Source organism: Budorcas taxicolor, chromosome 20 (genome assembly GCF_023091745.1).
Source record: "Budorcas taxicolor isolate Tak-1 chromosome 20, Takin1.1, whole genome shotgun sequence".
Classification (NCBI taxonomy): Eukaryota; Metazoa; Chordata; class Mammalia; order Artiodactyla; family Bovidae; genus Budorcas; species Budorcas taxicolor.
This window is the reverse complement of record NC_068929.1, coordinates 6,514,922-6,540,272: the sequence shown is the minus strand read 5'-3', so window position 1 is coordinate 6,540,272 and position 25,351 is coordinate 6,514,922. Positions and strand designations below refer to the sequence as shown.

The window sequence follows — 25,351 nt, the reverse complement described above, 5'->3', positions numbered from 1 at the left end:
CCATTGCCTTCTCCTGTCTGATGGATAATGGTAACAGGCTTATGGAAGCTTCCTGATGGGAGAGACTGACTGAGGGGGAAACTGGGTCTTGTTCTAATGGACGGGGCCATGCTCAGTAAATCTTTAATCCAAATTTCTCTTGATGGGTGGGGCTCTGTTCCCTCCCTTTTCTTTGACCTGAGACCACACTATGGTGGAGGTAATGAAGTCTCTTGAACTGCAAGGAGATCAAACTAGTCCATCCTAAAGGAAATCAGTCCTGAATATTCATTGGAAGGACTGATGCTGAAGCTGAAACTCCAATACTTTGGCCACCTGATGCAAAGAACTGAGTCACTGGGAAAGACCTTGATGCTGGGAAAAGATTGCAGGAAGGAGGAGAAGGGGACGACAGAGGATGAGATGGTTGGATGGCATCACCGACTAGATGGACATGACTTTGAGCAAGCTCCGGGAGCTAGTGAAGGATAGGGAAGCCTGGTGTACTACCGTCCGTGGGGTCTGCAGAGTTGAACACAACTAAGCAACTGAACGGAACTGAACTGAATGAAGATAACAGTGACCTCCTTCAAAATGTCCTGTGCACATACTGCAGCACTCAGTGCCCCCGACACTGGAGCGGGCCACCGCCAACCCACGCCTCTGCTGGAGACTCCTAGACACTCACAGCAACCTGGCTCAGTCTCTTGTAGGGTCACTACTCCTTTCTCCTGGGCTATTATTAATTATCAGTACTAGTATCCCCATTTCAGTTTACAATATTTAAGTATAATACAATTTTTGTTAAAAAAAGTTGAAAAATACACATGTAGTATATATAACTTTCAAATATCAATTAAAAAGACTCAAAGATCTTTACCAAATGACAGTAGTTATCTTCAAATTAATATGTAACTTTTTATTTGAAACTTTATAAAGCGTTCAGAAAAATATGTATTATTTTGTTATACAGAAAGATATTGGGGCTTCCCTGTGGCTCAGTGGTAAAGAATCTGCTTGCCAATGCAGGAGACACAGGTTCAATCCCTGATCCAGGAAGATCCTACATGCTGCAGAGCAACAAAGTCTGTGTGCCACAACTACTGAGCCTGCGCTCTAGAGCCAGGGAGCTGCAATTGGCCACGTGCCGCAACTACTGAAGCATGTGCCCCCTAGAGCCTGTGCTGTGCGGGGAGAGGGGCCACCACCATGAGAACCCACCCACCACAACTAAAGAGCACCCCCCTTCGCTGCAACTAGAAACAAGTCCATGCAGCGACGAGCCAGAAACACACAAGTACATCAATTCTAAAAGAAATACACTATTAAAGATGAAGTACAATATATGGAAAAACAGCTCACTCTTATTCATGTATTCATATAAATTCACTCATATTCATATATTTGACTGTACTATTTATCATTGATATGACTCCTACAAATCACTTAAGCTCTAAGCCCTGGTCTTCTCATCAATAGAAAGGAAAATAATACCTTCCCTAAAAGGCCTAGTCCAAAATGCTTGAGCTCATAGTACTAGCTCAAAAACTAAATTTCTAAGTACTTAGGAAACTTCTGTAAATTATATGGCTACTACTTACCGACAGGATAATTCTCCATCCATAGCATCATGTTCATCTGTACTGGTATATGTTAATCTTCCTCCAACAACTGTTCCAACTAAGTATACCAGCCAGGCAAGACGTCCTAATACATAAAAAGAAGAGTTTAGAAAGAAACAAAGTTTAGATAGAAACAAAGCTTATTTTTCAGAATATTCTAAAATGAGCAAAATTTCTTCCAACCTAGTGATAAACTGTGAACTTAGTTCCTACCTAACACAGAGTGAAGAGTTGGTTTTCATAAAGTTCATCAAGGCAGTAGAAGAGTTTAAATCATATTTAAGAACCTGAAACAACTATGAATCCCAGCTCTACCAATATGCTATGTGATTTTACATAAGCTACTTACCTCTTTAGGATTTTCATTTGCAAACTGGAGAAAATAATATCTACCATGAAGACTTGATGAACATAAATTTGATAACAAAACACCAAATGTAATGTTAACATCAAGGGCTGTTAGTAAGTATAACTATGATCCAATGACCAGTGTTTTTTTGAACAGTCCATGTCATGATAGTACCAGTCTCGTCATTTTTAATACTACCCAGGCTTGGAAGATAACAGATGGTAATAAATTTACTCCCTTTGTATTTTAAAAATACAAAATTTTTACTATGCAAATTACATTGTTTGATGACCAAATTAACTTCATGGGGAGTAGCAGCAAAGGACTAAATGACTTTACAAGAGTGGCACAAATGGCAACACCTGCGTCTCCACAGATCTGTGGGGCAGTCAAAACTGACTTTAGAAATGAAGGTATTTATTGAGTAATTCTTGTTTAGACACATTTCATCTTTAGAGTCACTCATCTACGTCTCAAATTCTCCAAGATTTTTGAGATCTTTATGAGCAATTAACAACAAATCAATTATTTTTCAAAAAAGAAATTAAACAAAAAATCTTACCTGGTAAGTATCCACATCCCCTTAATCTATCACAAAACCATGAATAAATCATAATTGACTAAGTATGCAGCCTTTATATTAGCAATGTAAAAACAGAACTCTACCCTGATCAAGTAATTTATAAAACAAACTCAAGCTTCAAGAAACGTAAAATTAGTGGGCAAAAAAAGTTAACAGAAAAAAGGCCCATGTAGGAAACTGATAACAAGTTACCAATATGCAGTTGAGATGTGTTTTAAGATCAATATTAAAGCCTATTAACAACAGAAGGCTCTCCTTTGACGACCTCACTTCTGTGGACCCTCTCAAGTGGCAGCTGATTTTTTCTGCACCTCTTGGGCCTCAAACCCAGGTGTTCAGTTGATGTTCCTCGTTTTTACTTCCAGAACATTCTCCCGCTCCACTGTAAAAGCACTCAGCTTTACATCTTATGTCCTCATAGTACCAAATTATCTTTCATATTGCCAACTACCACTCTACTTTGAGTTCCTTCTTATCTTTTGAATATATTGGTTGCTGGTCCACTGTCACTCTTTCCAGCATTATTTTTATCATAACTGGTAACAACTTGAATTATCTACAAAGACATATCTTCCAACTCCCAACAATCCTTTGTTCTATTAGGGAACTACAATCACTTGAACACCTAAACAACTTCACTGAAATGTAATTCACATACCACTTAAAGTATATGACTCAATGTTTTTGAAAGAATTCACAGGGTAATACAATCACCACATTCTAGCTTTAGAACTTATCCATCCCTCTTGAAATCTTATTCTGCACCACTCCACACCCCCGCAGCCCTAAGGAACCAAGCAACCACTAATCTACTTTATGTCTCCTTAGATTTTTCCCATTCTATTTCATATGGATGAACTCACACAGTGTGATCTGTGTGACTATCTTCTTTCGCTTAGTATAACATGTAAGGATGAACCATGTTATAGCTTCTTGCATTGGGATTTCAATCATTTTTATGTTCAAATAACATTCCATTTTTGGGGTATATCACATTTTGTTTACCCATTCAAAAGTTGATAGACACTTGGGCTGTTTTCACATTTTGGCTTTGTAAATAATGCTTCTATGAACATTTGCATAGAGTTTTTAATGTAGATATGTTTTCATGACTCTTCATATCAAGAGTTGGGATTCATATCAAGAATTGGAATTGGTGGGTCATATGAAACCTGTATTTTAACATTCTGAGGAACTACCAAACTACTTTCCAAAGCAGCTGTATCATTTTACCTTCCCACCAGCAAAGTATGAAAGCCCAACTTCTCCAAATCCTTGCCAATACTTGGTATTACCTATCTTTTTATTGTATCTCTCCTAGTGGATATAAAGTGGTATCTTGTAACTCTGACGTGCCTTCCCCTAATGACCAACAATGCTGAGCCTTTTCCATGTGCTTACTGGTCTTTTTTTATGTCTTCTTTGAAGAAATGTCTATTTAAATTCTTTGCTCATTTTAAAATTGGGCTATTTATCTTTTTATTCATTGAGTTGCAAGAGTTCTTTATATAATCCTGACACAAGTTCCTTGTCAGAAACGTGATTAGCAAACATGGTCTCCCATTCTGTGGGTTGTTCTCATTTTCTTGATGGCATCCTTTGAAGCACAGAAATGTTTAACTTTCATGTGGTACAAAACTGCTAGTTTTTCTTTTGATATTTCAGCTTTTGATATCAAATCTAAAGAACCACTGCCCAATCCAAAGTCATAAAGATTTAGTTCTACATTTTCTTCTAAGAGTTTCATAGCTTTAACTCTTACATTTAGGTCTATGATTCATTTGATGTGTGTACTGTGGGACATCGGGGTCCAACTTCATTCTTTTGCGTGTGGACATTCAGCTGTCCCTGCATCATTTGTTGAAATGACAATCCGTTTTTCATTGAATTGTCTTCTCATCCTAATCAAAAGTCACCTGATTACAAACTGGAGCATTTATTACCTGAACTCTCAATTATATATCCTTGATTGAGTGTCTACCTTTACACCAATACTGCGCTATCTTGATTACTGCTGCTCTGTAGTAAATTTTGAAATAAGTAAGTATGAGTCTTTCAACTTCATTTATTTTTTTCCAAAATTATTTTGGATATACTGGGTCTCCTGGATTTCCACATCAATTTAAGGATCAGCTTGTCAATTCCTGCAAAGAAGCCAGCTGGGATTTTAGCAGAGATTACATTGACTCTAGGTCAATTTGAGGAATCGTTCTAAACAGCATCGTCCTCTGAACCATGACCATGGATGTCTTCCAACTTATTTAGATCTCTGATTTATTTTAATAACATTTTACAGTGTATAAGATTTAACACTTTTGCAAAGTTTTTACCTAAGTATTTTGTTCTTTTTAATGGTATTGTAAGTAGGCTTCACTTAATTTTGATGGTTCACTGTTAATATATAAACCCACTGTTGATTTTTACTTACTGATCTTGTATTCTGCAACTTTGCTACTCTTGTATTAGTTGTAATAGTCTTTGGGGATTTGTTTTTTTTTTTTTTTTTTCACTTTCTTATACCCTTCATATCTTCTCTAACCTGCTTACCTATATTCAGTTCTGTTGTCAGTCATTATAATCTATCCTGCATAGGTCAATTTCTCTCTTCCTCTACATTCTCATCTTCAGTTCAGTCGCTCAGTCATGTCCGACTCTTTGAGACCCCATGAATCAAGGCACGCCAGGCCTCCCTGTCCATCACCATCTCCCGGAGTTCACTCAGACTCATGTCCATCGAGTCCGTGATGCCATCCAGCCATCTCATCCTCGGTCGTCCCCTTCTCCTGCCCTCAATCCTTCCCAGCATCAGAGTCTTTTCCAATGAGTCAACTCTTCACATGAGCTGGCCAAAGTACTGGAGTTTCAGCTTTAGCATCATTCCTTCCAAAGAAATCCCAGGGTTGATCTCCTTCAGAATGGACTGGTTGGATCTCCTTGCAGTCCAAGGGACTCTAGAGTCTTCTCCCACACCACAGTTCAAAAGTATCAATTCTTTGGCACTCAGCCTTCTTCACAGTCCAACTCTCACATCCATACATGACCACAGGAAAAACCATAGCCTTGACTAGACGGACCTTAGTCGGCAAAGTAATGTCTCTGCTTTTGAATATACTGTCTAGGTTGGTCATAACTTTTCTTCCAAGGAGTAAGCGTCTTTTAATTTCATGGCTGCATTCTCATCTTACAAAACCATAATTGTTTAAATCCAATTCCCCACCTACTCTTTGTCTATCTGCATACAGTTTGATATAACTGGAAAAAGACACAACCATGTTGACTAGTCTAACTTTGGATTCACCTTTTCAGTCAGGCCTTACACAGCGATCCTATCAATTTTCAATACCTAGAGTATGATAGCATGCCTCAAGATGCTGCTAGTGCTGCCTAGTTGCTCAGTCACGTCCAAATCTTATGTGACCACATCGATTGTAGCCCACCAGGCTCCTCTGCCCATGGGATTTCCCAAGCAAGAATGCTGAAGTGGGTTGCCATTTCCTCCAGGGGATCTTCCAAACCCAGGGATAGAATCCAGGTCTCCTGCTTGGCAGGCAGATTCTTTACTACTGCACTACCTGGGAAGCCCATGACTTCAAGATACCCATCATCAGTTCCTTCCCTCCATGTATACAATTGCCATTAAGAAGTGGATCTATTTTTCCAATCCTTTGTAAGTCTGGGCTGGACTTTAACTAAAAGAATATTGCATAAGTGACACTTATTCCAGGACTAGGCTTAATCTTTAGAGAATTGGCAGCTTCCTCCAGGCTCTCAGGGAATTTTCCCTGAGAGGAAGCCATTTACCATGTCAGAAGACCATATACCCTGAGACTGTCATACTATTAAAAGGCTAGCGATGTAGAGAGACTTCATGGAGACAGAAATGCCCAACTATAGCTCATTCATCAAACATCCCAGCAAAGACAGAAGGCTTTAGAATAAAGAGTCATTTAGGTGATGCCGGCCATTGCTGTCACCCAATTACAGAACATAATCTGCTGACATTTCATATTCCCCTTTCCTGATTTAATATTTTATAAAATTTTAGCACTTATCACTCTCTAACAAAATACATTTCATTATTTATTTCGCTTTGTTATCTGCCTATTCCAAGAGAACATAAACTGCATGGCAGCCATTACTGCTCCTGTTGGGTTGCCTATTGCACATCCAGGGCCTAAAACAGCACCTGGCATACATGACTGACTAAACAGATATGGGTCACTGAATTAAGACATGGCTGAGCGTGCATACATGTTGAATTCAGAGACCATTACCTAGAAACTATAGCATGAAACAGGCAAAAAAAAGTTAACAGCTTATTTATCAATTTAAATAAACATTAAAATGTAGAGTCACTATTAAAGATGAATGGTAATTGTAGTTCCATTTCTATTGCTTAGATAAAAGCAACTTTTCAACACACATTCAATACAAGGTACGATACATGATCTAGTCTATCGTGTTATTTGCAAATTCATCTTCTTGATAAAACTTACACATTTGTAATTACCCAAATTAATACTTGTGGATCATTCATGGCCAAATGCAGAACAGCAAATAATTTGAGTTGCCCAATGAGCACATTCCAAGATTAGATAAAACAAAGCAACAATCTGCTTTCTTGTTTTGTTCCTTCATTTTGAGTATCTGCTATATGTCATGTTCTGCCCACTGGGATATAAATATGAAGCAGGGTGAAAAGGGACAGAGAGACCCTATATCCAGCAGACTGAATTTAGTAAGAGGGAAAAACACGAAAAACTGATTTTTTCAATGCAGTGTGATAAGCGTTGTTGTTGTTCAGTCGCTCAGTCATTTCTGACTCTTCGAGACCCCATGGACTGCAGCACGCCAGGCTTCTCTGTCCTTCATTATCTCCTGGAGTCTGTTCAACCTCATGTCCATTGAACTGGTGGTGCCATCCAACCATCTCATCCTCTATCATTCCCTTCTCCTCATGTGATATTCATGCGATGAGTATTATTGTCTAATAATAAATGCTAAATATAGGACATGAATTTCTCAAATTTAAACTTTTTACTCTTTAGTTCATTTATTCTCTGACCTTGAAATTAAGACTTGATATCAAAGAATGGTATGCGAAGATAGCATATGATCAACTGAACATTCTTTTCTAAAATTATGGTAAATTTTGAATGGAAGTTTGTACAAAGAAAAGTAGAATGTACAGTTATTCTTTCCATGTTTTAGCAGTGATTTTTTATTGTACAAGACAGAAAAGCAGATATTTTTAACCCTAAAAATAGACAACTACTAATAAATTAGCATCAGTGTTAGACATGAACAATGAAATATAAAGGTACTTTTATTAATCTATCAAATAAAATTTTCATGAGGAATGATATTTCTCATACACATTAATCCTTCCCTAAAACTCTAGAATTTTTAGAGGGATGGTCTTTAAATAGATGTTAAAAATTTACACTGGTTATGTAATTATATCCAGAAAGTTTAAAGAATCAAGTAAAACTGTAAATCTAAACTGTATTTAGAAATTTAAATATCCTATATATAAGTTTCATATCTATAATTTTTTTAAAAAATCTGATCTGAGATTATATTTCCATTACAGCTTTCCATTTTTGTATTTACTCTGAAATATTCAGGGCACTTGTTTCCACAGCTGTTCAAGAACAGAACATTTTTTCCTCTAACAAAATAATTATTGCTGTAATAATCTGTAATTATGGTTTATAACCTCAATAATCCCAAAGAAATCAGTCATTACCATAGATCACAAGTAATCGTTAACTACTGTTAATGACCTATTTCTCAGGGATTATTGTTTTTCGAAACCATGACCATATCACCACAAATATGGAGGAGCAAGACAATATTATACAAATGAGATCATAATAATAAACTTATTTTGTAACATTAAAAGCCATTAAGCATCCAAATTAAAGCACACATAACAAGAGCATATAATTTTCTTTGTCCAACACTAACTGAAGTCTTTATACAAAAGAAACTGAACACTACTACATATAGCAGTGCAAACTAGAACTGCATTAGGCACTTGTCATAACATAAAACGATTATTTTCGAGCAGACTACAGACATTTTTAAAGAGCAGACAGACTTCTCACTAACCTTTCAAATAGAAGGAAAATATAAATACTAAACATTTTCTATGTAACAGGCAGTATATTAGAAACTTTGAAATAATGTTTCAATACTGTAAAAACTCTGAATTATATTTATCAAGAATCACACCTGACTTATTTTACTCAAAAGACAGATCTATTTAATACCAATAAACTATTACATTTCAGTTAATTTTATTAATGTATCTTAGAACAGCTATACTTTCATTCAATATCCAAAACAAGTCTTTGATTTTACAAATGAATCTTTTTACATTGTAACGTAATATGATACTTACAAAAGAATATATGTAATGTATACGAAGTATAGTCTTCTCTCTCAGTATCCGAAAGGGATTATTTCTACAACACCCCTGGATAACAAAATCTACAGATCCTCAAGTGAAAGTGAAAGAAAGTGAAGTCGCTCAGTCGTGTCTGACTCTTTGCGGCCCCATGGACTGTAGCCTACCAGGCTTCTCTGTCCGTCAGATTTTTCAGGCAAGGGTATTGGAGTGGGCTGCCATTTCCTTCTCCAGGAAATCTCCCTGATCCAGGGACTGAACCCGGGTCTCCCGCATTGTAGGCAGACACTTTACCGTCTGAGCCACCAGGGAAGTCACAGATGCTCAATACCCTTATATAAAATAGCACACACAGTGTTTGCATATAACCTATAACCCCCATAGGCTTTAAATCATTTCCAGATTACTTATAAACCTAATATAATGCAAAGCCTAGGTAAACAGTTGTAAATACAATATAAATGCCAGGTGAATAGTTGCTGCTGCTGCTGCTAAGTCGCTTCAGTCGTGTCCAACTCTGAGCGACCACATAGAAGGCAGCCCACCAGGCACATGGCTAATTCAAATCTGGCTTTTTGGAACGTTCTCGAAGTCTTTTAGAGCGGGGAGGGTATTTTCTGTGGTTGGTTGAATTACTAAGTGTGGTAACCTCAGATATAGGTCGATGACTATAGAATAAAACAAATCCAGTGAACTCCCTGTCCAATTTAGCCACAGCTTTACCAATACTGTCCCATCTATCGCCACACCCCTCCCCTAGCTTGTCCCTCTACCTTGCACCCTAGCTCCTCCGTCCATGGGGTTTTCCAGGCAAGAGGACTGGAGTGCGGTGCCAGTTCCTTCTCCAGGAGAGCTTCCCAACCCAGGGACTGAACCTGCAGGGTCTCCTGCATTGTAGGCAGACGCTTTACCATCTGAGCCAGCAGGGAAGCCAAATATGTATTGGGTGCTTAATATTTTCTTGACATTTTTTATCACTATTACATATATTCCTACCAATATATTTTTAGCCTCACTTGTTTCAGGGTTAAGTGTTTCACACTATATATACATGCGTGCTCAGTTGCATCGGACTCTTTGCACCCCCACAGACTGTAGCCACCAGACTCTTCTGTCCATGGAATATTTCCAGGCAAGATTACTAGATCAGGTTGCCATTTCTTAATCCAGGGGAAGACCTCATACTATTAATAAAAACAATTTTCTGAAACTGCTTATTTTTTCACTAAATATATCTGAAATTAATTTTTAGGTATACTTGAAGTACATTCATTTTTTACTATAATATTCTACTGTATTATGTATTATGCATATTATGATCTGTTTATCCATTTTCATGTTGATGGGCATTTGAACTTTTAACATTTTTTGCCTTAATAACATTTAGGCTACAAACATTCTCAAACATGTTCTCTTGTTTAGAAGAGATTTTCTAAAAGACATACCTAAGAGTAGAAGCTCCAGGTCAGCAGGAATTCAAATGTTTACTTTCCAAGATAACACCAAACTGATTTCCATTCTGTTTTCAACTGACTATATTTTATACTCCTACCAGTAGTATATAAGAATTTCTTTTGATCGACATTCTCCTATAAGATTTATTTTTGCCAATCTACTGGAAGTAAAATGGTATCTCATGTGCCTTAATTTCCATTTCTCTTACAAGTAGTAACATGTTTGCTTCTGTTTTTCATTTCCCTAAAGAACTGCTTGCTTTATTTCTAGGAAAATTTTCCAGACTCTTCTCAACGGTGAACCTTGCCTGGGTTAGTGTGTGTATGAAGTGAAGTCGCTCAGTCACGTCCGACTCTTTGCGACCTCATGGACTGTAGCCTATCAGGCTCCTGCATCCATGGGATTCTCCAGGCAACAGTGCTGGAGTGGATTGCCATTTGCGTCTCCAGAGGGTCTTCCCGACCCAGGAATCGAACCTGGGTCTCCCGCGTTGCAGGCAGACGCTTTACCATCTGAGCCACGAGGGAAGCTGAAGTGTGTGTTTATGTGCTGCAAATATCTTCTCCCACTACTGGTGTATTTTTTTTTTTTAATCTTGAGTTAACTTTAGGTTATTTTTCTAGGAATTCATTCATCTCAAGTTTTCTAACTTGTTGACCTTAAAAAAAATACTATGTATAACTTTTATCTTTTAAAACTTTGTTATATCTGTATTTCCCTTCTTGATCCTAATGTTACTTGTGAATTCACTTTCCTTCTTATGAGAGGTCTGTCAATTTTATTAGTATTTTTAGAGAATTAACTTTTCATTTTTTAATTTCACTGAATCTTTATCTTTTGGTTAATTAATTTTTGTTGTTTCCGTCTTTCTCCTTTCTCTGGGTTTGATCTGTTGTTTCCTTCTAACATTCAACTTGGAGGCTTCAGTTACATTATGGCCTTTCTTCTTTTTGTGAAATAAATCTTCAACTGAGTTCCAAACATGTTATATTTCTATTTTTCTCTCTCTTTTTAAAAGTTCCCCAAGACAACTTATTTTACTCCATAGTTACTTAGAAGTATGTTTATAAAATTACGAACTACACGTAATTTTTATTTTTTGCAGTTCAGTTCAGTTACTCAGTCGTGTCCTACTCTTTGCAACCCCACGAATCGCAGCATGCCAAGCCTCCCTGTCCATAACTAACTCCTAGAGTTTACCCAAACTCATGTCCATCAAGTTGGTGATGCCATCTCATGCTCTGTTGTCCCCTTCTCCTCCTGCCCTCAATCCCTCCCAGCATCAGGGTCTTTTCCAATGAGTCAACTCTTTGCATGAGGTTGCCAAAGTACTGGAGTTTCAGCTTCATTATCAGTCCTTCCAAGGAATATCCAGGACTGATCTCCTCTAGTATGGACTGGTTGGATCTCCTTGCAGTCCAAGGGACTCTCGAGAGTCTTCTCCAACACCACAGTTCAAAAGCGGGTTAGTTTTAATTGCAAATTGGAAAGAAAATGTGGGTTCAATGATTACTGAATTTAGTTGAGACTTGTTTTATGAATCTGGTAAATTTTAAAAACTGAGATATAATTGAACTAACATATATATTAGTTTCAGGGGTACAATACAATGATTTGGTATTTGTATACACTGTGAAATGATCACCATAGTAAGTCTAGCTAACATTCAACACCAGAGGGTCACAAATTTTATTTTCCTGTGGTGAGAATTTTTAAACTCTACTCTCTCAGAACTTCTCAAACATGCAATACAGTATTATTAACTATAGCTGGTGTGCTGTATATTACATCTCCATGATTTTATTTTATAACTGGAAGTTTATACCTTTTGACTGTCTCTACTCATTTCAACCATTCCCCAAGTCCCACCTCTAACAACTACCAATCTCTGCTCTGTATCTATGAGTTAGGCTTGTTATTAAGATTTCACATATAATGAGATCATATAGTATTTGTCTTTCTCTGAGTTCATTTAAAATGCCCTAAAGGTCAATACATATTGCTACAAAGGGCAAGATGTCATTCTTTATATATGGTCAAAAAATATTCCTTTTATATATATAAAATGTATAATTTTACATACATATGTGTATACACACACATCACATTTTCTTTATTCACTCCTCTCCATCAAAGGTTGCTTCAATGTCTTGAGTACTACAAACAAGGCTTCAATGAACATGTGGGTGTAGACATTCTTTCAAATTAGTGTATTTGTTTTCTTCAAATAAAAACTCAGAAATGGAACTGCTAGGTCATATGGTATTGTTACGTTTTTAACTTTTTGAGGACCCTCCATACTGTTGTCGTTCAGTCGCTCAGTCATGTAGGATTCTTCATGAACTCACAGACTACATCACACCAGTGTTTCCTGTCCTTCACTATCTCCTGGAGTTTGCTCAAAGTTATGTCTATTGAGTCAGTGATGCCATCCAACCAGCTCATCCTCTGTCCCCTTTCTCCTGTACTCAATCTTTCCCAGCATCAGGGTCTTTTCCAATGAGTCAGCTCTTCACATCAGGTGGTCAAAGTATTGGAGCTTCAGTTTTAACATCAGTCCTTCCAATGAATAGTCTGGGTTCATTTCCTTTAGGATTAAATGATTTGTCTCCTCGCTGTCCAAGGCACTCTTCAGGCACTTCTCTAGGACCACAGTTTGAGAGCATCAGTTCTTCGGTGCTCAGCCTTCTTTATGTTCCAACTCTGACATCTGTACATGACTCTGGAAAAAACATGGCTTGGACTATACGCTGGAAAAGTGATGTCACTTCATTTGAGTAGAAATAGGTTTGTTGCTGCTTTTCTTCCAAGGAGCAAGCATCTTTTAATTTCATGGTTGCAGTCATCATCCACAGTGATTTAGGAGTCCAAGAAAGAAAACATGTCACTGCTTTCAATTTTTCCCCTTCTATTTGCCATGAAGTAATAGAACCGGATACTGTGATTTTTGTTTTCTGAATGTTGAGTTTTAAGCCAGCTTTTTCACTCTCCTCTTTCACTTTCATCAAGAGGCTCTTTAGTTCTTCTTCACTTTCTGCCATAAGGGTGGTGTCATCTGCATATCTGAGGTTATTGATATTTCTCCTGGCAATCTTGATTCCAGCTTGTCCTTCTTCCAGCCCAGCGTTTCTCATGATGGACTATGCATATAAGTTAAATAAGCAGGTGACAGTATACAACCTTGATGTGCTCCTTTCCCGATTTCCAATCAATCCATTCTTTCATGACTGGTTCTAACTGCTGCTTCTGCACACAGGTTTCTCAGGAGGGAGGTAAGGTGGTCTGGTATTCCCATCTCTTTAAATGTTTTCAACAGTGTGTCATGATCCACACAGTTTTCCACATAGGCTACAACAATTTACATCCCCACATTCTTGCAAACAAGAATACCTTGTCTTTAAGATAACAGCCATTCTAACAGGTGTGAGGTGATAGCTCATTGTGATTTTCATTTGCATTTTCCTGACAATCAGTGACACTGAGTACCTTTTCTCCTACCTAATATCCATTAGTATGTCTTCCTTTGAAATATCTATTCAAATCCTCTGCTCGTTTTTAAACTGTGTGTTTTTTTTTTTTTTTTTTGCTAATTAGCTCTATGAGTTCTTTACGTATTTTAGATACTAGCCCCTTATCAGACATGTTTATAAATACCTTCTCCCATTCAGTATGCTGTCTTCATTTTGTTGAGGGTTTCTTGCGCTGTGCAGAAACTTTTTAGTTTGACTCAGTCCCACTTGTTTATTTTTGCTTTTGTTGCCTTTTCTTTTGGTGTCAATCCAAAAATTCACAGCCAAGATCAACGTCAAGGAGCTTATTACCTCTGTTTTCCTCTAGGTGTTTTATGGCTTCAGGTCTTATATTTAAGTCTTTAACTTATTTTGAGTCACTTTTTGTGTATTGTGAAAGATAGGGGTCCAGTTTCAGTCTTTTGCTTGTGACTATACAATTTTGTCAACACCACTTATTGAAGAGACTGTCCTTTCCCCACTGTATATTCTTAGCCTGACATCATATATTAAATGATTGTGTGAACATGCATTTACTTCCAGCCTTTATATACTATTCCACTGATCTATGTATCTGTTTCCATGCTAAGGCCATACTGCTTTGATCACTATAGCTCTATAATACAGCTCAGGAGCAAGAAGCATGATGCCTCTAGCTTTGTTCTCCTTGGCCAATTTTTTTTAAAACCATGAAATGTGTCTTATTATACTGGAGTAGGTAGTTAGCTATTCCCTTCTCCAGGGGATCTTCCCAATCCAGGGATCAAACTCAGGTCTCCTGCATTGCAGGTGGATTTTTAAATTTTTGAGTCACCAGGGAAGCCCTAAGTCCTTGCTGCTACTGGTACTGCTGCCAAGTTGCATCAGTCGTGTCCGACTCTGTGCGACCCCATAGACGGCAGCCCACCAGGCTCCCCGGTCCCTGGGATTCTCCAGGCAAGAACACTGGAGTGGGTTGCCATTTCCTTCTCCAATCATGAAACTGAAAAGTGAAAGTGAAGTCGCTCAGTTGTGTCCAACTCTTCGCGACCCCATGGACTGCAGCCTACCAGGCTCCGCTGTCCATGGGATTTTCCAGGCAAGAGTACTGCAGTGGGGTGCCATTGCCTTTCCACTAAGTTCTTGAGGAGATCTAAATCAAATAAACAATTCATTGTTTTTGTTAGTAATCAGTCAAGTTACCTTGTTTTCTTATTTGTCTGCTCATTGCTTTTAAAATCATGAACAGTTCTTTGCTCTTAATCTGCAGTATTCTCAAGGCCCTAAATTTTGCTATTCTTTAGAGAAATTTTTAATCTACTTTTCAGCTGGAAGCCAAAGGGATCTACCAGTTTCAGAGTACTATATCACTATTCAAGGTTCCAACTTAATATAAGAATCCCAAGTGCAGTACACTGACTTTGTCACTAGCCTAAAGCTCTGTCACCAATTTAACCACTGATTATTTGCTACCCACTAGTTCATTCTGCTTAACGTTCATCTTCTGAGATGGGATAATCAGAGAAGGAGGAACAGAGACACGAAGTGTAGAAGACTGGAGGAGAAAGAACCGCAGATTTTTCCTGAACTTCTATCAAGCCAAACAATGCAGGATTTGACTGCAGTTCAAAACAAAGGCCTTTCAGAGCATGCAGTTTACCAAACTGAAGTGAAAGTTACTATCAGTTCTTTACTTTGAAAGAACTAAACACTAATTGTGATATAAAACCAAAACCAAAAATGTGATTTCATACACAGGTGGATAAACATGAACCAAATTATAACATAATCTGAATTAATGTAAAAAAACAAATCTGAAACAATATAAGGCTGCCACTATGATCAGGCCAAAAAAAAAAAAAACAACAACAACCACTGTAATACAGGATTACAGGGCAATCATATATCTAAAAACAGATACCTACCTGAAGGGACAAGCAGGGTCTGAAATCCAACCTGTACTCTATTCACCATACTAGGCTGCTAGAGAAGGGAACGGCAAACCACTCAAGTACTCTAGCCTTGAGAATCCCATGAACAGTATGAAAGTCGAAAAGATACGCCACTGAAAGATGAACTCCCCAGGTAGGTAGCTGTACAATATGCTACCAGAGAAGAATAAAAAAATTACTCCAGAAAGAATGAAGAGACGGAGCCAAAGTGAAAACAACTCCCAGTTGTGACTGTGACTGGTGATGGAAGTAAAGTCTGATGCCATAAGACCAATATTTATTGCATGGGAACCTGGAATGTTTGGTTCATGAATAAAGGTAAATTCAAAGTGCTCAAACAGTAGATGGCAAGAATGACCATGAACATTTTAGGAATCAGTGAACTAAAATGGACTGGAATGGGCGAATTTAATTCAGATAACCATTATGCCTACTACTGTGGGCAAGAATCCCTTAAAAGAAATGGAGTAGCCCTCATAGTCAATAAAAGAGTCCAAAATGCAGTACATGGGTGCAATCTCAAAAATGACAGAATGATCTCTGTTTCCAAGGCAAAGCATTCAGTATCACAGTAATCCAAGTCTATGCCCCAACCACTAATGTCGAAGAAGTTGAAGTTGAATGGTTCTATGATGACCTACAAGATGTTCCAGAACACCCAAAAAAGATGTTCTTTTCATCATGGGGGACTGGAATCCAAATGTAGGAAGTGCAGAGATACCTGGAGTAATAGGCAAGCTTGGTCTTTCAGTACAAAACGAAGCACGGCAAAGGTTAACAGAGTTTTACCAAGAAAATGCATTGGTCATAGCAGACACACTCTTTGAACAATACAAGAGATGACTCTACACATGGACATCACCAGATGGTCAATACCAAAATCAGACTGAGTATATTTTTTGTAGGCAAAGATGAAGAAGCTCTATACAGTCAGTAAAAACAAAACCAGGAGCTGATTGTGGCTCAGATTATGAACTCCTTATTGCCAAATTCAGACGTAAATTGAAGAAAATAGGGAAAACCACTAGACCATTCAGGTATGACCTAAATCAAATCCCGTAAGATTATACGGTGGAAGTGACAGTAGAGTCAAGGGATTAAGTGATATCTATTAAGATAGATAGAGTGCCTGAAGAACCATGAACAGAGGCTTGTGACATTGCACAGGAGCAGTGATCCAAGACCATTACCAAGAAAAAGAAAGGCAAAAAGGCAAAATGGTTATCAGAGGAGGCCTCACAAATAGTTGAGAAAAGAAGAGAAGCAAAAGGCAAAGGAGAAATTTAACCATCTGAATTCAGAGTTCCAAACTAGCAAGGAAAGATAAGAAAGCCTTCCTTGGTGATCAGTGCAAAGAAACAGAAAACAATAGAATGGGAAAGACTAGAGATCTTTTCAAGAAAATTAGAGGGACGGTCCTAAGATGGCAGAGGAATAGGACAGGCAGACCACTTTCTCCCCCACAAATTCATCGAAAGAACATTTGAACGCTGAGCAAATTCCACAAAACAACTTCTGAATGCTGGGAGAGGACATCAGGCACCCAGAAAGACAGTCCATTGTCTTCGAAAGGAGGTAGGACACAATATAAACGATAAAAAGAGACAAAAGAGGTAGGGACAGAGATCCGTCCTGGGAAGGGAGTCTTAAAAAAGAAAAAAGTTTCCAAACACTAGCAAACACTCTCACTGGTAGGTCTGTGCAAGTCTTGGAATCCCAGAGGGCAACATAACCAGAAAAATAAATAAATAAATAATTGAAACCCACAGATTACGTGCCTAAAGGCAACTGCCAGCAGAGAAGCAGCCCAGCGGCTCGCATCCACCACTAGCAAGTGGGGCGTGGGGGGGAGGTGGGGGTGGGGGTGAGATGGGGCTGGACAGGGAGGAGCAGGCTGCATTGCTTAGGGTAAGAACAGGGCCTGAATGTCCTGACGGCTACCTGAGGGAACTAACGTGAGATACCAACCCAGACTGTGGGATCTCCAGAGAGAGAGAGAGAGAAGAAAGAGAGAACTATCCAGCGAAAAGCCCTAACCTAAGACACTGCCAGGCCCGCTCACAGAACGAAGGACTGAGCAGAGTTAGCAGCTGTGGACCGGCCCATCCCCAACCGGAGACAGGCAGGCAGGGGCAGCCAGAGCCCGAAAGGGGCAATCGCGGCCCCAGAGAGGCATCTTCTACCAAACTGCAAGCAGGCGTCGTTGCTAACCAACACTTCTTGGGATTCTAGATGGTTGACATCCGCCAGGAGTGTCACAGCCAGGGATCAGGCCCCCAGAAGAGACACACAGCACACCTGAGAAGGTGCACCCATTGTACACCCAGAAAACCAAGCGGCTGGGACTGGGGAGGCAATAAGACACACCCCTCGACCTGGGGGTGCCTGCGCTCGCCAACCACCTGGTCACCTGAGCTGCTCGGACCTGGGAAGGGCACAAAACGCAGGCCCAACTGAGTCTGCACCTTTGTGGAGTACCCAAGAACCTGAACCTGAGCGACTTAGACCTGAGAAGTGCATACAACTCAGGGTCTGCCTCAGACAGTTCCCGGCAGAGCAACCTAGAGCCTGAGAAGTGTAGACCATGAAAGCACACACGTCATGAGCGAGGGCAAACCCAGTGCGGCTGAAACACTGTGAGCACTCCCCACACATGCCAGTGATACATGTTTGCAGTGTTCTTCCCTCCCCACAGAAGACTGAACAAGTGAGCCTAGAAAAGTGACCACCACCGCCCCCTTGTGTCAGGGTGGAAATTAGACACTGAAGAGGCCAGCAAACAGAAGAAGCTAAAATAAACAGAGGGAACCACTTTGGAAATGACAGATGCAACAATTAAAACTCTGTAGTTAGCACCGACTACATAGGAAGGGGCCTACAGATCCTGAGAAGAAGCATAAGTCGGATCAAGGAACGATCTGAAAATGAACTGACCCCACACTGTTGGCAGTGGCTCCAGAGAAACTCCTAAACATATTTTTACTATTATCACTTTTCAAATTTTGAAAAAATTTTAAGTCCTCTATTACTCCTCTAATTTTCATTTTTATAACCTACTATTACCCTGCAAAAAAAAATTCCCTATTTTTAAAGCAAACTTTATATATATTTTTTATAATTTTTGTGACTTTGTTTCATTTTTTTAATATTGTATTTTTGAGACTCTAACGTTTACTCTAGATTTTTAATCTTTGCTTTTTGGTATTTGTTATCAATTTTGTACCTTTAAGAACCCAATCTTCAGTACTCATTTTTACCTGGGAGTGAGATTACTGGCCTGACTGCTCTCTCCCTCTTTGGACTCTCCTTTTTCTCCACCAGGTCGCCTCTATCTCCTCCCTCCCTCTTCTCTTCTCTACCCAACTCTGTGAATCTCTCTGTGTATTCCGGATGGTGAAGAACACTTAGGGAACTGATTTACTGGCTGGATCTGTCTCTCTCCTTTTGATTCCTCCCTTTATCCTGGCCACCTCTGTCTCCTTCCTCCCTCTTCTCTCCTCTGTATAACTCGGTGATTACTGGCTAGCTTGCTCGTTCCTCTTTTGATTCCCCCTCTTTTCCTCCTGGTCACCTCTATCTCCCTCCTCCCTCTTCTCTTCTCCATTTAACTCTGTGAACCTCTCTGGTTTCCCTCACTGTGGAGAAACTTTTCATTATTAACCTAGATGTTTTATCATGGGTGCTGTATAGATGGAAGTCTTGAGGCTACTGTAAGAATAAGACTGAAAACCAGAGGCAGGAGGCTTAAGTCTAAAACCTGAGAACACCAGAGAACTCCTGACTCCAGGGAACATTCATTGATAGGAGCTCATCAAAAGCCTCCATACCTACACTGAAACCAAGCACCACCCAACAGCCAACAAGTTCCAGAGCAAGACATACCATGCAAATTCTCCAGCAAAGCAGGAACATAGCCCTGAGCTTCAATATACAGGCTGTTCAAAGTCACACCAAACCCACTGACATCTCAATACTCACTACTGGACACTTCATTGCACTCCAGAGAGAAGAAATCCAGCTCCACCCACCAGAACACCAACACAAGCTTCCCTAACCAGGAAACCTTCATAAGCCACCCATCCAACTCCACCCACAGAGAGGAACCTCCACAATAAAGAGGAACCACAAACTGCCAGAATATGGAAAGGCCACCCCAAACACAGCAATATAAACAAGATGAAAAGGCAGAGAAATACTCAGCAGATAAAGAACAGGACAAATGCCCACCAAACCAAACAAAAGAGGAAGAGATTAAGAATTCAAAATAATGATAGTGAAAATGATCCAAAATCTTGAAAGCAAACTGGAGTTACAGATAAATAGCCTGGAGACAAGGATTGAAAAGATGCAAGAAATGTTTAACAAGGACCTAGAAGAATTAAAAAGGAGTCGATATATAATGAATAATGTAATAAATGAGATCAAAAACACTCTGGAGGGAACCAACAGTAGAATAACGGAGGCAGAAGATAGGATAAGTGAGGTAGAAGATGGAAGGTTAGAAATAAATAAGGCAGAGAGGAAAAAAAGAAAAAAGAATTAAAAGAAATGAGGACAACCTCAGAGACCTCTGGGACAATGTTAAATGCCCCAACATTTGAATCATAGGAGTCCCAGAAGAAGAGGACAAAAAGAAAGTCCATGAGACAATACTTTAAGAGATAGTGCGGAAGGAAATAGTTGTCCAAGTCCAGGAAATCCAGAGAGTTCCAAACAGGATAAACCCAAGGCAAAACACGCCAAGATACATATTAATCAAATTAACAAAGATCAAACACAAAGAACAAACATTAAAAGCAGCAAGAGAAAAACAACAAATAACACACAAGGGGATTCCCATAACGAACAGCTATCTTTCAATAGAAACTCTTCAGGCCAGAAGGGAATGGCAGGACATACTTAAAGTGATGAAATAGAAAAACCTACAGCCCAGATTACTGTACCCAGTAAGGATCTCATTCAAATATGAAGGAGAAATCAAAAGCTTTACAGACAAGCAAAAGCTGAGAGAATTCAGCAACACCAAACCAGCTCTCCAACAAATGCTAAAGGATCTTCTCTAGACAGGAAACACAGAAAGGGTGTATAAACTTGAACCCAAAACAACAAAGTAATGGCAACAGGATCATCAGTCAGTCAGTTCAGTCGCTCAGTCATGTCCGACTCTTTGTGACCCCATGAATCGCAGCATGCCAGGCCTCCCTGTCCATCACCAACTCCTGGAGTTCACTCAAACTCATGTGCATCAAGTCAGTGATGCCATCCAGCCATCTCATCCTCTGTTGTCCCCTTCTCCTCCTGCCCCTAATCACTCCCAGCATCAGGGTCTTTTCCAATGAGTCAACTCTTCGCATGAGGTTGCCAAAGTATTGGAATTTCAGCCTCAGCATCAGTCCTTCCAATGAACACCCAGGACTGATCTGCTTTAGGATGGACTAGTTGCATCTAATAGCAGTCCAAGGAACTTATCAATAATTACCTTAAATGTAAACAGGTTGAATGCCCCAACCAAAAGACAAACACTGGCTGAATGGATAAAAAAAACAAGACCCCTATATACGTTGTCTACAAGAGACCCACCTCAAAACAAGGGACACAGAGAGACTGAAAGTGAAGGGCTGGAAAAAGATACTCCACACAAAGAGACTAAAAGAAAGAAGGAGTAGCAACACTCATATCAGATAAAATAGACTTTAAAATAAAGGCTGTGAAAAGAGACAAAGAAAGACACTACATAATGATCACAGGATAAATCCAAGAAGAAGATATAACCATCATAAATATATATGCACCCAACATAGGAGCACCGCAATATGTAAGGTAAATGCTAACAAGTATGAAAGGGGAAATTAACAATAACACAATAATAGTGGGAGACTTTAATATCCCACTCACACCTATGGATAGATAAACTAAACAGAAATTTAACAAGGAAACACAAACTTTAAATGATACAATAGACCAGTTAGACCTAATTGATATCTATAGGACATTTCAACCCAAAACAATGAATTTCACCTTTTTCTCAAGTGCACATGGAACCTTCTCCAGGATAGATCACATCGGGGGCCATAAGTCTAGCCTCCGTAAATTCAAAGAAAACTGAAATCATTCCAAGCATCTTTTCTGACCACAGTGCAGTAAGATTAGATGTCTACAGGAGAAAATTCCAGATGTTCAAGCTGGTTTTAGAAAAGGCAGAGGAACCAGAGATCAAATTGCCAACAGCTGCTGGATCATCAAAAAAGCAAGAGAGTTCCAGAGAAATATCTATTTCTACTTTATTGACTATGCCAAAGCCTTTGACTTTGACTGTGTGGATCAAAATAAACTATGGAAAATTCTGAAAGAGATGGGAATACCAGACCACCTGACTTGCCTCTTGAGAAACCTATATGGAGGTCAGGAAGCAACAGTTAGAACTGGACATGGAACAACTGGTTCCAAATTGGAAAAGGAGTACATCAAGGCTGTATATTGTCACCCTGCTTATTTAACTTATATGCAGAGTACATCATGAGAAAAGCTGGACTGGAAGAAACACAGGCTGGAATCAAGATTGCTGGGAGAAATATCAATCACCTCAGATATGCAGATGACACCACCCTTATGGCAGAAAGTGAAGAGGAACTAAAAAGCCTCTTGATGAAAGTGAAAGTGGAGAGTGAAAAAGTTGGCTTAAAGCTCAACATTCAGAAAACGAAGATCATGGCATCTGGTCCCATCACTTCATGGGAAATAGATGGGGAAACAGTGGAAACAGTGTCAGACTTTATTTTTGGGGGCTCCAAAATCACTGCAGATGGTGACTGCAGCCGTGAAATTAAAAGACGCTTACTCCTTGGAAGAAAAGTTATGACCAACCTAGATAGCATATGAAAAAGCAGAGATATTACTTGGACAACAAAGGACCATCTAGTCGAGGCTATGGTTTTTCCAGTGGTTGTGTGTGGATGTGAGAGTTGGACTGTGAAGAAAGCTGAGCACCGAAGAATTGATGCTTTTGAACTGTGGTGTTGGAGAAGACTCTTGAGAGTCCCTTGGACTGCCAGGAGGTCCAACCAGTCCATCCTAAAGGAGATCAGTCCTAGATGTTCAATGGAAGGACTGATGCTAAAGCTGAAACTCCAATACTTTGGCCACCTCATGCAAAGAGTTGACTCATTGGAAAAGACTCTGATGCTGAGAGGGATTAGGGGCAGGAGGAGAAGGGGACAACAGAAGATGAGATGGCTGGACGGCATTACTGACTCCATGGACGTGAATTTGGGTAGACTCCAGGAGTTGCTGATGGACAGGGAGGCCTGGCGTGCTATGATTCATGGGGTCTCAAAGAGTTGGACACGACTGAGCAACTGAACTAAATTGAACTGAACAGGAGAAAAACTATTAAAAATTCCAACATATGGAGGCTGAACAACATGCTGCTGAATAACCAAGAAATCACATAAGAAATCAAAATATGCATAGAAACAAATGAAAATGAAAACACAACAACTGAAAACCTATGGGACACTGTAAAAGCAGTGCTAAGGGGGAAGGTTCATAGCAATACAGGCTTACCTCAAGAAACAAGAAAAAAGTCAAATAAATAACCTAACTCTACACCTAAAGCAATTAGTAAAAGAAGAAATGAAGAACCCCAGGGTTAGTAGAAGGAAAGAAATCTTAAAAATTAGGGCAGATATAAATGCAAAAGAAACAAAAGAGACCATAGCAAAAATCAACAAGGCCAAAAGCTGATTCTTTGTGAAGTTAAATAAAATTGACAAACCATTAGCCAGACTCATCAAGAAACAAAGGGAGAAGAATCAAATCAACAAAATTAGAAATGAAAGTGGAGAAATCACAACAGACAACACAGAAATACAAAGGATCATAAGAGACTACTATCAGCAACTTTATACCAATAAAACGGACAACTTGGAAGAAATGGACAAATTCTTAGAAAAGTACAACTTTCCAAAACTGAACCAGGAAGAAATAGAAAATCTTAACAGACCCATCACAAGCATGGAAATTGATACTGTAATCAGAAATCTTCCAACAAACAAAAGCCCAGGACCAGATGGCTTCACAGCTGAATTCTACCAAAAATTTAGAGAAGAGCTAACACCTATTCTACTCAAACTCTTCCAGAAAATTGCAGAGGAAGGTAAACTTCCAAACTCATTCTATGAGGCCACCATCACCCTAATACCAATACCTGACAAAGATGCCACAAAAAAAGAAAACTACATGCCTATATCACTAATGAACATAGATGCAAAAATCCTTAACAAAATTCTAGCAAACAGAATCCAACAACATATTAAAAAGATCATACATCATGTCCAAGTGGGCTTTATCCTAGGGATGCAAGGATTCTTCAATATTTGCAAATCAATCAACGTAATACACCACATTAACAAATTGAAAGATAAAAAAAACATATGATTATCTCAACAGATGCAGAGAAAGCCTTTGACAAAATTCAACATCCACTTATGGTAAAAACCTCCAGAAAGTAGGAATAGAAGGAACATACCTCAACATAATAAAAGCTATATATGACAACCCCACAACAAACATTATCCTCAATGGTGAAAATTTGAAAGCATTTCCCCTGAAGTCAGGAACAAGACAAGGGAGCCCACTCTCACCACTGCTATTCAATATAGTTTTGGAAGTTGTGGCCACAGCAATCAGAGCAGAAAAAGAAAAGAATCCAGATTGGAAAGGAAGAAGTAAAACTCTCACTGTTTGCAGATGACATGACCCTCTACACAGAAAACCCTAAATATTCCACCAGAAAATTATCAGAGCTAATCAATGAATATAGTCAAGTTGCAGGATATAAAATTAACACACAGAAATCTCTTGCATTCCTATACACTAACTGAGAAAACTGAAAGAGAAATTAAAGAAACAATTCTATTCACCATTGCAATGAAAAGAATAAAATACTTAGGAATATATCTACCTAAAGAAACAAAAGACCTATATATAGAAAACTCTGAAACACTGATGAAAGAAACCAAAGAGGACACAAATAGATAAATATACCATGTTCATGTATTGGAAGAATCAAAATAGTGAAAATGAGTATACTACCCAAAGCAATCTATACATTCAATGCAATCCCTATCAGGCTACCAACGGTATTTTTCATAGAACTAGAACAAATAATTTCACAATTTGTCTGGAAATACAAAAAACCTCGAATGGTCAAAGTAATCTTGAGAAAGAAAAATGGAACTGAAGGAATCAACCTGCCTGACCTCAGGCTCTACTACAAAGCTACAGTCATCAAGACAGTATGGTACTGGCACAAAGACAGAAGTATAGATCAATGGAACAAAGCAGAAAGCCCAGAAATAAATCCACACACACCTATGGACACCTTATCTTTGACAAAGGAGGCAAGAATAGACAACGGAGAAAAGACAATCTCTTTAACAAGTGGTGCTGGGAAAACTGGTCAACCACTCATAAAAGAATGAAACTAGAACACTTTCTAACACCATATACC

At 38.9% G+C, this 25,351-nt stretch overlaps 1 protein-coding gene across 1 annotated transcript in view; it reads right to left on the bottom strand.

Annotated features, from left to right (window-relative positions):
• Window positions 1-25,351, bottom strand: part of RANBP17 (RAN binding protein 17) — a 347,799-nt gene that overhangs the window by 266,056 nt on the left and 56,392 nt on the right. The window contains exon 13 of the mRNA XM_052659359.1: window positions 1,581-1,686. Within this exon, the coding sequence (XP_052515319.1) occupies window positions 1,581-1,686 (106 nt within the window). The remainder of the gene's footprint in view (window positions 1-1,580; window positions 1,687-25,351) is intronic.